This window comes from Amblyomma americanum, chromosome 5 (genome assembly GCF_052857255.1).
Source record: "Amblyomma americanum isolate KBUSLIRL-KWMA chromosome 5, ASM5285725v1, whole genome shotgun sequence".
NCBI lineage: Eukaryota > Metazoa > Arthropoda > Arachnida > Ixodida > Ixodidae > Amblyomma > Amblyomma americanum.
In genome coordinates this window covers 194,130,439-194,143,820 of record NC_135501.1, presented here as the reverse complement: position 1 = coordinate 194,143,820, position 13,382 = coordinate 194,130,439, and the positions used below count along the sequence as shown (strand labels likewise).

The following is a 13,382-nucleotide window of genomic DNA, read 5'->3' as shown; positions in this document are numbered from 1 at the left end:
CTTCTCGAATGCGAAAGGGAAAGGGTATGAGTTCCTTGACCCGAAGCTTAGAGAGACGCTTGCTTTGTTCAGTCAGCCTTCATAGTAAGTTTTTTTTTTTTTTCGTGAGCAGGTAGCTACGTATGGTGTTGGAAACTTATCCTCAAATGCGTGAGTCCGGTGCTGTGCGCTCACAACAAGCATTCACAGTGGGACAACTGGGTTCGCGAACACTAACATGTAATGCATTTTCCGGGCTGTTAGCGGATAATGACAAGGACAGTAGAAACGAAGGAGACGGGGCACAGCACTACATCCTATTAAAATGGTCTATAGACAGTCTACAGACTTCTTATAGTATCTATTGCCTTCCTATAGACATTTCCTTTTGTCTATTCGTAGTCTATAGACAAAAGTCTACTAAAATGTATGGCCATATATCTATAGGTTTTCTATAGACTGTCAATAGGATTTGTATTGCCTATAGACTGTTCTCTAGCATTTGTCTGTAGAGAGTCTATAGACTTTATAGACAGAACTCTATGGACACTTTATAGACTGTCTAAGTAAATTTTTGTAAGGGAGGCCTGATGTCATTGTTATTGGGTTTAGCGGCACATAGACAGCTCAGGCGATGATGCGCCAAGCTCAACTATTAGTTGCCCTCGTCATTCTGCGCTAACGGCCTGACAAACTGTGCACCAACTATCCTGCAATATTTTTTTTTTTCATATGGAATGAGTGCTTGTATACTCGCAGATACTCGTACACTCTTAGACTCGCAGTGTAACAATGATTTGTTTGTAACTTTTCTCTATCAAGTCCGACAACCGACCCGCTTCGCTGCTTGCGTCACCCCTTCATTGATGCAGTTATGCTTTTCGTCTAGTTTAGAAGCATTGCGTATCGCGGTAGAAGAACGCTGTAAAGCTCTCGCTGGCGCAGCCTGACACGCATATATAGCGATTCAGCGAAGAACATCCGTATAGCATAGTAGTTTTGTATCTTCTGGCTCGCCTGGCATATTTCTTTCATTCATATAAAGAAACCAAAAAAATCATGCACCGTGGTAGGCTTTACAAAAAGTACGCTGAAGTCTTAGAGTAACGAGAACAAGGAGATACATGGACAGCAGTCAGAAGCGGATTTAGGTGGGCTACTCTGCCATGATGGGGGAAATGAAGCGCATGTGACACTGTCCCAACCTGTCACGAAATTCTTTTTTTCTAGAAATTAAGCTGAGCCATCTTTACTTTATGAGAGGCGGTAGTGACATCGGATCTCACTGTCCAGACGAGAGTGACATCAGCCTTGGTTTTAAGAAAGAAGCCAGGTAGTGCACCCGCCTCTAAACACGGTGCAAGGTAGAGCCGTAACGGCATTACGGGCTTCAGCGATCAGTGGCTACGCCGTTGGACAGCTCAGCTAAAGACCCAAGTTTCCACTGGGCGCAGCGGCTGCATTTGGATGAAGTTTAAATGCAAAAAATGACGATGTTTTAACGTAGTTAAACCGAGCAGACGTACGAAAGCATATGTTTAGCCTGACTTGCATATGGTTTTGTTTTGCTTGGTCGTAGGCACGTCTGGCGACGATATTAGACTCAGGTCGAGGTTAAGCTGATCTGATCTGTTAGGCGCCCCAGATGAACGTTGATGAAGACAGCGCTGTGCAATGCACAGCGTGAGACTGTGTTGTAGTTGAACACGAGGCGTGCTCGGCTACGGCGAGAGCTTAGTGCTTTCGAGCAATGGCCAGCAAAGCTAATCGGTTCGCGTTGTCGCGGGTTCGAATCTCAGTCGCGGCATTGTTTGATTTATTTATTCAAGGTCAACGTCAAGGTCAAAGGCTTCAGCAATGGCCCGGACTTTGCAGCTTTGGACTTGAAGTAGCCCTTTTGCTCTGTAACATTGGCTCAGCAAGGCTTCTGCGCACGTTAAGGAGAACCACTGGTAAAGAACCAACGCTGTTTTTTTGCAGTGTTCTTCAGAGCCCGTTGCGTTGCTGTGATACGCAAAAATGCCTTAATCACTAACTATAACAGTGTAATTCCACGCTACGTGTGTGCTGTGCTTTCATGTCGTACCTTTCGTTTCTCGCAGGCACCGAGGGTTCGGGCACAGCTCCGGGCCTGTACCTGAGAGACGACCCGATTCTTGGCACCAAGCTCATGAACTACAGCGAGCTGAGAGCCCCCACGGCTGAAAAAGCCGCCTTTCTGTTGGACGCGGCCGTAGCCGCAGCGGCAATTGGCAACCAGAGTAAGGCCGCCTTTTCCCTGTTTGTAATCATTATTCTGTTCCTGTCCAACAAGAGCATGTTACGCTGCGGTTCGTACTTTGTGTGGTACGTAGCTTCAAACAAAGGATTAAACAGCGTACGCTCTCTAGAGCTTTCTGAATGGTTAGGACTGTCGATATGGATTCATTAAGCGCTGTCAAGTCACTCTTAATCCTTCGATTTTATATGAAAATATTTCAAGGTGGTCGTTGTCGTGGCCTAAGCAAGCTAATAAGCACCTTCTGTCGCTCGCAGAGTTTTCCAAGCGTATTATGTCATCCTGGCCGATAACCGTGTCTTAATGGGGCCGCTTTTGAACCTAACGACGCTCTAGTGGATTTTGGGAACGACAAAAGGAGCGGGGGGTTGCGAGAGGGGACATTTTTTGTTGCAGTTTCGTGATGTGTGAGCTGTAACTGCAATAATGTCATCGGTGATGTATATCCCTGGCTCGGCGAAGGCACGCGCACATCACTTGATGGAAGCGCCAAGCCTTCTATGAGTGGCCATATCCCTCCCCAAAAGATGTGCTTGTGACGTGAAACATTTGTGGACTTCCGAGAGCATACGCTACCTCTGGGAAGCAGGTTTACGGTAGAGCCGCGCATGTTACTGTCATCAGAGGACATTGAGTGAGCGTTGTAAGAAGTGCTTCTGCTGACTTGCGCCAACATTTAGAAAACGACAACGCGCTATTCAATGATTCGTGTATTACAGGCTTGTAGTCGTCTTGTTAGGGTGAGTATAATTTCAGACGCTCTTATTTTGCTAATTAACAAAAGTATTATACCCAAATTTTATAAATAGTTTTAGCGCAACATTTTTGACGCATTTTTAGAGAGCATGTCTAAAAATGCCCATTTCTGATGTTCTCTTCGAAGTAACTTTACCGTGCTTCGTTTATTAAATCCCACGGGACTTTAAAATTGTTACCTCATTATGCGCTCCTGCGTTGCGTTGTTAACTCTCTCAAAACGCGCGCTGACCGAAAGAGCTCGGTTACGCCAAGCCACAATGAATAAACGTGCCAGTGGTCACAGCGATGTTTCTGCATCGAAAGCGGCCACTCCGCTTTGTTATGGTCGGATACAACTTAAGTGTGCTCTGAAGCTTTGGCCGTCTATTAGAAAACCACTCGCTATTCTTTCGTGACAAAGAAATAGTTCGTTGTTAAAGGTGTTATTGTTACCTACGCAAAATGCTAATCACACGGCGAAATGTAAGCGCAAATATTTCGTGCGAGAAAATTTTTTCAGCCTAGTTGGTACATGTTTAGCGAATTTCTATTAATTTTCGGCAAAATTTTCAACGACGAAATTGTAGCAGTGAAACAATGAAATTTCGCTTTCACTTACTGCTGGTAATACAAGGCCACACAGGCCTTTAGCCATTATTCCCGACTGCTGTTTACATAAGTTGTATACTGCATTTAATCATGATTGTTCAGTAGCAGTGTGAGCGCATCGTGGCCGTTCTGCAGCATAGCAGTGACAATTTTTTTGCAGTACAACGTCCTCGCGCCGATACAGCAGCATTGTGACCCTGGAAATTCCGGCACTCATCGAGGAACCACCGCTGTGATCGCTGTGTTTTTCAATTGCGTCTTTGCGTAACCGAGTTCCTTCAAAAGAAGCGTGGTTCAGAAGCTCAGAGATTGCTGCACTGGAGCCCACATTCACGATCCAGTTTTTAAACGTCCCGGACTTTATTTTAAACTCAGAAAAAAATAGCCATGTTACAGTTACTTCGAAAAACAACAACAAATGCTTTGCACATTACTTAATATGCTCTACAACATTTACATTCAAAATGTTGCCCTAAATTTACCGATGAAAAATTTTGCTACATCATCTTTGTTACTTGGCAAATCAAGTGCATTTTTTAAATATCAAACTTCGTCAAGACGGCTGCCTACAACCCTGCACTAGCCGAATCTTCGTGTAGTGGGTTATAAAAGCAATAAATTAGCACTCGCCAAATCGAGGGGGGGGGGGGGGGGGGGACAATGTTTTGGAGCCCCTACGGTTTTTTTTTTTTTGTTCACAATGGCAGCGGTTGGACGAAGATGTTGAAACACCAGACGAGATTCCGTCAAACACTCAAATATGGAGTAAGTTGTCGTGTTTAAACTTGGCTTCTTGTAGGTAGTTTTTTAAGCAACCTTTACAAACTATGCGAGTTTCAGACACAAAATTTCTCTGTACTTCCTCTTTTCTTCTACATCAGCATCCCCCATTTTCAGATCTATGCTTAGTAGCGCATTCGTCATGCTGCAGAAGAAAAAAAAACACTCTCATGAATCTCACTATGTTGCTGTAAATTTGTTCACCGCGGAAATTCACGTTTCCACTAGAAGCAGGCCTACAGGGCGCAACATTTATCGTGACAATGATACCGTTTGCATGGTGAAAGTGTGTTAAAACTGCCGAAAGTTAGGCATGGAAAACGCTCAGAGCCTGCGACTTCACGCTTCCGGCTTAAGATCAAGGCCAAAGTTCCTCTGTTTCTTCAACACACTGAGAATAAGTTTTGCCTCATAACGCGTCTACGTGCTTGCGAATGCATGTGCGTTCGTGTGTTGTGTAACGCCTGGCACCTTTCAGGGTCCGAGCCCGACAGCCGGAACCGTCACTTCCTGTTCACACTGCACGTGTACCAGTACCGAGTGGACAAGAGCGGCCGAGGTGGAGGTGAGAGCTTGTCTCCCTATTTCCCTGTAAAAGAAGGGGAAAAAAAAGGAGGAAGATGCCTCCTGCCTTTTACCGTTCGTTCGCTGAGGCCTCTATCTAGAGCCCGGGCTTCAGTCTTCTTCCTTTTCTTCACTGTGATCATTCTAGACGGACCATCAGAGCTGAAGCCTCGCTCCCCTGAAGTTTTCAGAGCAGGCTTGCTTTTCTTAATGAAGCGGGGAGGAAGCACCCTGTGAAACTTTACTCAGTAGCACCCTTGACGTTCATCCTGATTATTTTATTACCGTAGTGGTTTTTATCAAGCGAGCTTAGTATACAGCCCTGATATCTAATTTGAAGGACATTCCAAACTGGTAAGGTCATGTGCACTAACTCAGCGGGTGTCGCGGGAGACAGAAGTACTAGCAGGGGAAAGCGGAGGACATAAAGTACGGGGATGACATAAGGACAATGAATCAAATAGATACCAAAGGTGAAGTGCAGGTTTTTTTTTTGTAGGATGGAATTGCAGGCCATTTGGTGGAAAACAAAGACCAGAAGGCGCACTCTAAACCCAAATACGCCTATATGGGAGTAAAAAGAGAATAAGCTGTCCTAAACGCACTCCCTTTGACTAAAGGGAACGCGCTAGAGGACAAATTACTCCATCTTAACTCATTTGTGTTTAGAGTGTAGAACGACAGGACAGCGCAAGGAAGAAAGCAAACGGGCCGAGCGCTCTTTCCTTTTGCACCCTTATTCCCTACTTCTGTTTTCTTCCGCTTTCCCCTGACAGTATTCCCGTCTCCCGTATCAGCTGCTGCGTTAGTGCTCTTAACCACGTGTATGACGCACCCTCCTAATCAGATAATGGGGTACACTGCACTTTCTCCTGATAAAGACCACTAAATAGACAGATAAAGAGGAGGAGGGAAAGGCAGGGATGCTAACCAGAAAGGGGTTCCGGTTGGCTACCCTGCACTGGGGAAGAGGGATTAGGGGACTAAAAGGAGGAAGAAAGAAGGGAAAAAAGGCATAACACACACACGCACAAGAGCACTAAAGTAATGCAAAAGCCATGGTCAACCTGAAGACGATGAAAGATTGGTCTCTTGTCGGTTTCTCATCACTCTCAGAGGAGTGCATCGCTTCTGTCTGACCCTCGGTTTTTCACCGCATCCTTTCCTCTCGGTCCTTCGCCTAAACGCAGTGGCTGGAGGACGCAGTCGCCTGCACTTGTTCGACCTGGGAAGCTGCGAGAGAGGCACCAAGGCTGGAGGACCTCTCAGTCTGTCGGCGCTGGGAAACGTTATCTTGGCACTGTTCAACGCACAGAAGAGGCTGCCCTTTAGGTGCGTGCGCATCGCATCGTATGTGCAGTAATGAGCAACATGAGATGAGACAAGATTTTTGCACAAAATTTCGAATTTTCTAATTATTTTTTCACTAAATTTCAAAATGACATGTAAAATGTGTCAAGAGGAAAACTAGTTAGACCCAAAAAAAAAGGTCCTTGTCACACACAGGTAAGGAGTAATAAATAAACGAATGCTCATACTTCGTTTCTTCTAATATGGCACAGGAATGTATATACCGCTGTTTCTGGTACACTGTTGTACGCCAGCTGACGATGCGACTGGCAATGATATAACGCGGCAATTAAGGCTCACACTCTGGATTAACAGGCCACAAAAAATGCACAAAATGAAAGCGTAATTCACACCGCAGCCAAAAAATTGGAGGACGCTTAAGCTTCGCCTTTAAGAGTCGAACGCGACAGCGTGTTGCAGCACTGCCAAGGAGTCCACGGAATGCCATCGCCCGTTCGGTGCGACGCCTTGCCCGTTAGACAAATCGCTCTGCTACGCACTGTGAAAGGGACGCGCGGAGCGGCAAACCACGTAGAAGCGCTGGCATGCGCCTTGCCGAAACGTGCGGGACTCAAATTGCAGTCGTAGTTCGACGGCACATCGTTCTCGACAAACCCGATGCCACGAACTCCAGCATAGCTTCCGCGCCGAACGAACGGGCAGCAAGCCGCAAGCTTCGTGGTGAACGCGCTTTGGATGCGCGCTGCGTTGTTCGCCGTTCACCGCGTGATTCCTGCGTGCCCGCACGGCCCCACTGCGCCCGAACGAGACGAGCGGGAGGCGCTGCCGTCGCGCGCCATCTGTTGGGGCAGTGGCGTACATTGCGAGGAGGAGGAGCAGGAGGAAATTTTCGCTCACGGCCGACGCCGACGACACCGGCTTTTCTGCGACACGGGGCTCTTAACGCTATCGCGTTAAAACCAAGTGCGGCGTAGAGAAGAGTGTCAGAGCCTTTTCCATCGAAGGTAAAGAAACACTAAAGGCAGACGGTGACGCAAGCCAGGAGCTACGCTCGATTGACAGATTCCTCTTTGCGGAGTCCGCTAGCGTTCTTTGTGCACAAAGAGCTCGCTGTATTGTTGAGAAAAACGTTTATGTGCTCCTCTAATGCTTCCTCCCTTTACAAGCCCCTTCAACGCGGGCGGTGTTACGTCAGTTTTGTGGCGTATAATCCTCCGAACTCTCGGCAGATCGGAGAAAACCAACGAACACGAAACCCACCTATCAGACGCTCCTTTCTTACAATATTTGTTAGGGGCCACCACAGTGACTCACTGGCTATGGCGCTCGGCTGCTGACCCGAAAGACGCGGGTTCGATCTCGGCCGCGGCAGTCGAATTTCGATGGAGGCGAAATTTTAAACGCCCGTGTACTGTGCGATGTCAGCGCGCGTTAAAGAACCCCAGGCGGTCGAAACTTCCACAGCCCTCTGCTTACGACGTCCCTCATAGCTTGAGTCGCTCTGGGGAGCTAAGGCCCCATAAACCAAAGTAAATCGAACAATATTTGTTAGCCGCTGGCACCACAATATTTTAACCGTTCCTCAATTTTTTTTTTTAAGAAGTCGGCACCTCACTGCTTCGAAAGAGAGGGAATAAACCTGTTAGCTTGTGATCGCCTTGCGCTTCTGAAATCGATACCGATACCAACTAGCCCAAGTTTCCATACTTGTCAACCAGCCACACTCATGGGATCTGCTGTCACAGTATACACACGCCGTGAATCACTGTCTCGGAGCACCCGGCATACGATACCCGACTGCTAGAAAAAAACCAACCGCCTCGCCACAGTTCCGCTGCGTGTGTGCACCGCCTGGCGGCCACGTCAATGCGTGGTATTGCCCGGGAGGGTTGCGAAGCGCCCTATGAGTCCGCGCGAATGACGTGACTGGGCTAAGCGAAAGCACGGCAACAACAATCGTTTCTCATCGCACCGGCCAGGCCACGCGCAGCCGACAGGATTCGTTGCCACGTGTGGGCTGTTAGGTGCTGTTCGTCACTGCTCAATAAAATATACGAATGTTTAGAGTCATGTTTCAAAAGAACATTAATTGCTGACATCCTCGGCCGTTCTGATCTCGTTGCCGTCAAGTGTACGTGGTGCTCTCGCCGGGGCTGAGTTGCTGCTTTTTCGGGCTCGGTACTTGTACGTTCAGGGAGACTAATTTGCAGCCAAGATTCCCTGCCTGTCTTTGAATGCCTGCTGGTCTGCATTTTGTCACTATCGCATGACATCAGAATTTTAAGCACGTTTGCTAATAGAGCCTCTTAAAACCAACTGGCTTTCGTCGCTGTTGTCGCTGGCCATAAAAAACTTTCTCTTCCTCTTCAATAGAAAGGAAACTCGGCCTAGGATGGTAGTGTTAGCTGGAGAGTAGAGATGAGGGAATTTGTTTGGAGAAGGTAACTGCGACGTGCGTATCACAAGGCTAGCTATTAAGAAAGGAATAAGAGAGGCCTTTGTACAGCCGCAAGCATACGTGAATGAAGATGCTGATAATGACCGTGGTGTCCTTATCAGCTTTAAAATTGCGCTCTCTCGCTCATACCAGGGCAGGAACGAAAACGCTCTCTCCACTCAAGCACCGGAGCTGCCCGACACATCTAACAGGGTTCTTCGATCCGATAGTCTCATCTTTTATAGAGCCCGTACGTGCAATAGCGACCGTGATCAGGCGACGGTTCAGTGCGCAACAGCTTCGTAGGCGGTTTGCGCATGCGCCTCCGCTTCAGCGGAAATCAGTCGACCGGAAGTCATTGCTGGCTCCAGTCGTCGTCATCGAAACGAGCCGCTCCGTCGTCCCTATTGGCCCGTGCCCCGGGCAGCCACCACAGGCTCGCCAGCTCGGCTCGTTGGCTCGATCACGGTAATTAAATAATTAATCGCGGGTCGCTTAAAAATTGGTATTTTCCCACTCTCTGCGCGGAGACGCGCGCGCGCACACAGCGTCGCTAGAACAATGACCCCCTCCTCCTCCCCTTGTCTTCCTCACCCTCTGTACGGCGCCTACACTTCCTCTCCCCTTCAAGGCAGTGTCCGAGTTAGCCGCGACCCGTGCAGGCTCGCGCAATTAACGCGACCGTGGCGCCGCCCGCGTGAAGAAATCTGCAATTAATGCGCGGCGCCAAAACGGGAAGGAAAAAGGCAGCGAGGGAAGAAGCGCGCAAAGTGTTCCTGGAAGAGCTTGTGCCCAGCGCGGCGAAGAATATTGCGGTCGGTGACAAATAGCTTGTCCCTCACGCTTCTTGACTCTTTGTGGGCCGCGAAACCTTTCAAGGCTACCGTCCTCCCTTCGTTCCCCATTTCCCCCTTTTCTTTTTCCCCTGCCTCCCTACTACTGCGTTGTATTTTTAACTATTTCCGCTTTCGCCAGTGCTTCTGGTTCTCCAGAAAAATCGTACTGGCTCCAGTGTCACCTGTATATTTTTTGTCCTCTTTCTTCCTCTCCCCTCCTTTTTTATTCCGTCGCTCTGCAGCGTCTGTTTGCCCAATTCCCTACCGACAATTTTTCACCGGGACCCGTGACAAATGAGGGCCAGAAACTGAAAGAGAGAAGGAAACAGGGAAGGAAGGGTAAAAGGGGAAACCGGGAAGGCATTCAGGGGAAACGTCGAACGTGGGAGCCGATGGAGAGGAGGTCTCTTCCGAGAAATGTTTCCTCCTTGCAGCTCTTAGCGAAGCACTGGGGTGTCACATTTTTTTCTTAATTGCGATTCCGAGGTGTCCCGGCACGGGAGATGTCAGGAAACCGCAGTGTACGACATGTGCAAGCGCGGCGCTTTCACAGCGGTGTCATTAATAACACCTGCAGCCGCCGCTTTTCAAATCGCAGATCGAACAATCCGTTATATTTCTAATATACGAGTCATTTCGCCTTCCATTACTGCAGCTTTTTACTTCGTATTAGACCGAATCCAATGCAGTGGTTACACCATGCGCTATTAAACTGCCTGCAAGCGATCGATTGGCTGTAAAGCTTTCCGTGCTCTGAGACGACTCGAGCAAAAGGAATAGCTGGCTTAGGAAGTACCAAAGATAGCCCCCCCCCCCCCCCCCCCCCCCCCCCCCGCCGGTAGCACGTAGTAAGTGACAAGACTGAAGTCGCAAAATATCGAGGGTTTAGAACTCGTGAACGCTTCCGTCCGAAGGCGAACATTATCAGTGCGCTAAACAAAATTTAGTGCTCTGTAATGTTACGCGTGCGTTACCTTTGAAAGAATAATGTGTTTAGGACCTTCTTAACTGCTACGCTCGTCGGAGCTGTAGGCCTTTGTTGCCGACTTTCAAGGAACACTGTTTTTAACACCTTTTCTTTTCCTATACCCACGAATGAACCGGGTGAGTCGAACCTCACCGTATAGAGCGCATATTATCGTCCCCCTTGTATCTTTTATCCTGGTTCTTTACTAGCTAGCATTTTTGTCATCTTCGTTCCTTTGGGGAAAACCCATATCCAAATTATAAAGCACCTAGCTGGACACTCCTTCTCTGTGAGCAGTTTGCGTTTCTGCACCCACCAACACCTCAGCGCTTGGCCGAGCATAAAGGCTTCGTGCTGTGAGGCATGGGTCCTTTCTGTCGCATTCACACCATGTTGCCCACGTGACTGCCTAAGCGCAGTGCACGCACTCTGTACTCGGTCTCATTGAAAATGCGCAGCGCTGTGGTATCTAGCATCTCGGACAGCTAGAGTGAGGAAAGGCTTTAAAAAACCGTTTTAAAAGCGTCTCGCAATTGGCCAGTGCCTTCAGTTTTGGCACTACCGACAGCCGGGAAGCTGAGGGGGACAGTGGCGTACGAAGTTATTTCAAAGTACCGCATCCAACAGTGCTTAAACATCGCTGTACGGTTGTTAACAAAGCGAAGCGCCTGCGGTGTTCCTAGCGTCAAGTGGAATTCTCCACGCGAAAACTATTCGGCGGACAGAGTGTCCGCTAGGGGCGCCGCGTCGCCACAGGCGCACAAGTTTTCCTTCAGTACCCTCTTCACACCTCTCGCGCCACGAGAGGCACGCATGTCTGGCGTTACTGCGGCGCAACCCTACCCCTACCGCTCGCCAAATTCAATTTACGCCGTTGTCTCTGTCTCAAGCGGGCTCCTTGAAAAGGTTGAAAGCTTTTCCGCGCGCTCTCCTCTGGCCGCTGCCGACTTGGAAAACTGTCCATCTGGAGGAGAACTTGGCGCCGGTCATCTCAGAATGTCCTAGGAGCTCGACTTCGTGGCACGCGAAACTTTACTCCTCAAGTCCATCCTGTGTGCGTACATTTCCGAGGTGAGTGGTTGTCCACGCGTTATCCGTGCGTTTACCATTGTTCTGTCCACTTCCATCCAGTCTCACGTAGCCACTGGCGTAGGTTTGTGAATTTCACGCCCAGGCTCCGGCCGCTGTTGTGTATGCGGTTGTGATGATGGTAGTCACGTTGATAGAGGAGTACGATTCGTCGCTGGGTCCTATGTGAATGTCCCTGTCCTTAGGAAGTTTCCTTTCATTAGTCTTACTTACTTACTCTCGAATACAAAGTTGGAACATTACGGGTAGCGGTAATATTGGAGCTTAGCCATTTATAGAGCTTCATTACTATCTTCAATAATGCGCTTACACATATTGCAAAAAAAAAAAGTAAAAGCTGCCTAGCGAGTTATTTGGTGCACTGACCGCCAGCGTGCTTTCAGCACTTTCAGTCTGGCGGCGTGAAATGCATTCAACCTTCAAAGTATCAGAGTAATCATGTTTTTCACCCTGTCAAAAAAAAAAAAAGCATCGTCCCCTCTTCTGGACCGAATATGCAGGTATGTATTTCTTGTAGTGGTATGGTGTGAATAAAACAAGTGCTGGCTAATCCAGGCTCCGCCTGGAATACCCCTCTGCAAGAGTGCATGCCTGCTACACATTGCTTCAGCAGCTTGCGAAGCCGTTCCTGCTCTACTTCTTTGTTCACGGTCGCAGCTATCCGCTGTCGCATGTCAAGCTGAGCGTGTTCTCCCCAGTCGGTCGCGGTGTCATTGGAAGCTTCCACCGATGTTAAAGCCATAGGCTTAACTCGTCCATGTGATGCGCGTCATTTTATCAGCTTCCTCCGGCACGTTTGCAGGGGATCAACCTGTGTCACCTTTGGTAGGTGTTTCGGTCGACCTCCCTTCTCGAGCACCTGGACTACACCTGCAGGCAAAGTTCGGCGCAACCATCGGCACACCCAGCGGTGCAGGGATGCCATCTATCTGTTGAGTGTATGCTCAAGCGCATAAACATATGGATAGACTTGGATGCATTTTATTGTTGCATAATACAAGAATTTGTCGCAGCGCGAACAAGACGGGGACTACGAGAGCGAACGATCAATACAGAACGAGCGCTGCACTTCCAACTGTTCGATTATTGAAAAAAACTGAGGCTTAAATACAGTCCTACAGGTTATCTTGTGGAAATGAGTGATTGTTCTAAAAATGCTATTTCATTATCATGCAGAACTAAAGATGGCGCGCTGATACATTGATTGCCTGCTAATCTGATAGGATACGCCTCCATATCCAACCCATATCCCCCTCTAGAGCTTCGTTTAGTGCATTTTCATGTGCACCTAGAGCCAATCTCCTCATCATCTTCTGGTTAATCTCTAGTCTTTGTAGGGCTTCTGATTCCAGGTACACTAACGCGTTCGCAAATGTAAACACTGGAACCATTACACTTTTTCAAAGTCCTCGTATTACTTCATTTTTATTGCATCTCCTAATGATCTATGCTTCATTATGGCTGTGTTCCTCTTCCTTTTTCCTTTAAGATGTTGTTCATAACTCCTTAGATATTTTTTTCTTTCTTCGACAGAAAATTTTAGACATTTTTAGTTCTCAACGCGCGGAATTCCGCGTCCATATATTGACACCGTCTTCGCTGACCGTCTTCGCAAGACTGCCTTCGTAAGGCTTCCTTCTCAAGATACAGGGTGTAGCCCAAAACTGCATACAATTTGAGCTCCTAGCAAGTAAACCTTGATCTCAGGGCGCAAGCCGTTTCTTTTCGGATTCCTTCTCTATCGATATTCGGCTAGCAGTCGCAAAGAAAGGGGAAACTGTAGGAAAGTCGTCA

The 13,382-nt window shown here is 48.1% G+C and overlaps 1 protein-coding gene across 3 annotated transcripts in view; it reads left to right on the top strand.

Moving 5' to 3' along the window:
* LOC144133293 (uncharacterized) overlaps positions 1–13,382 on the top strand; it is a 411,732-nt gene that overhangs the window by 376,898 nt on the left and 21,452 nt on the right. For all 3 annotated transcript variants that reach the window (XM_077666275.1, XM_077666273.1, XM_077666274.1), the window contains 3 exons: positions 2,082–2,240; positions 4,863–4,949; positions 6,139–6,280. In XM_077666275.1, coding sequence (XP_077522401.1) covers positions 2,082–2,240; positions 4,863–4,949; positions 6,139–6,280 — 388 coding nt within the window. The remainder of the gene's footprint in view (positions 1–2,081; positions 2,241–4,862; positions 4,950–6,138; positions 6,281–13,382) is intronic.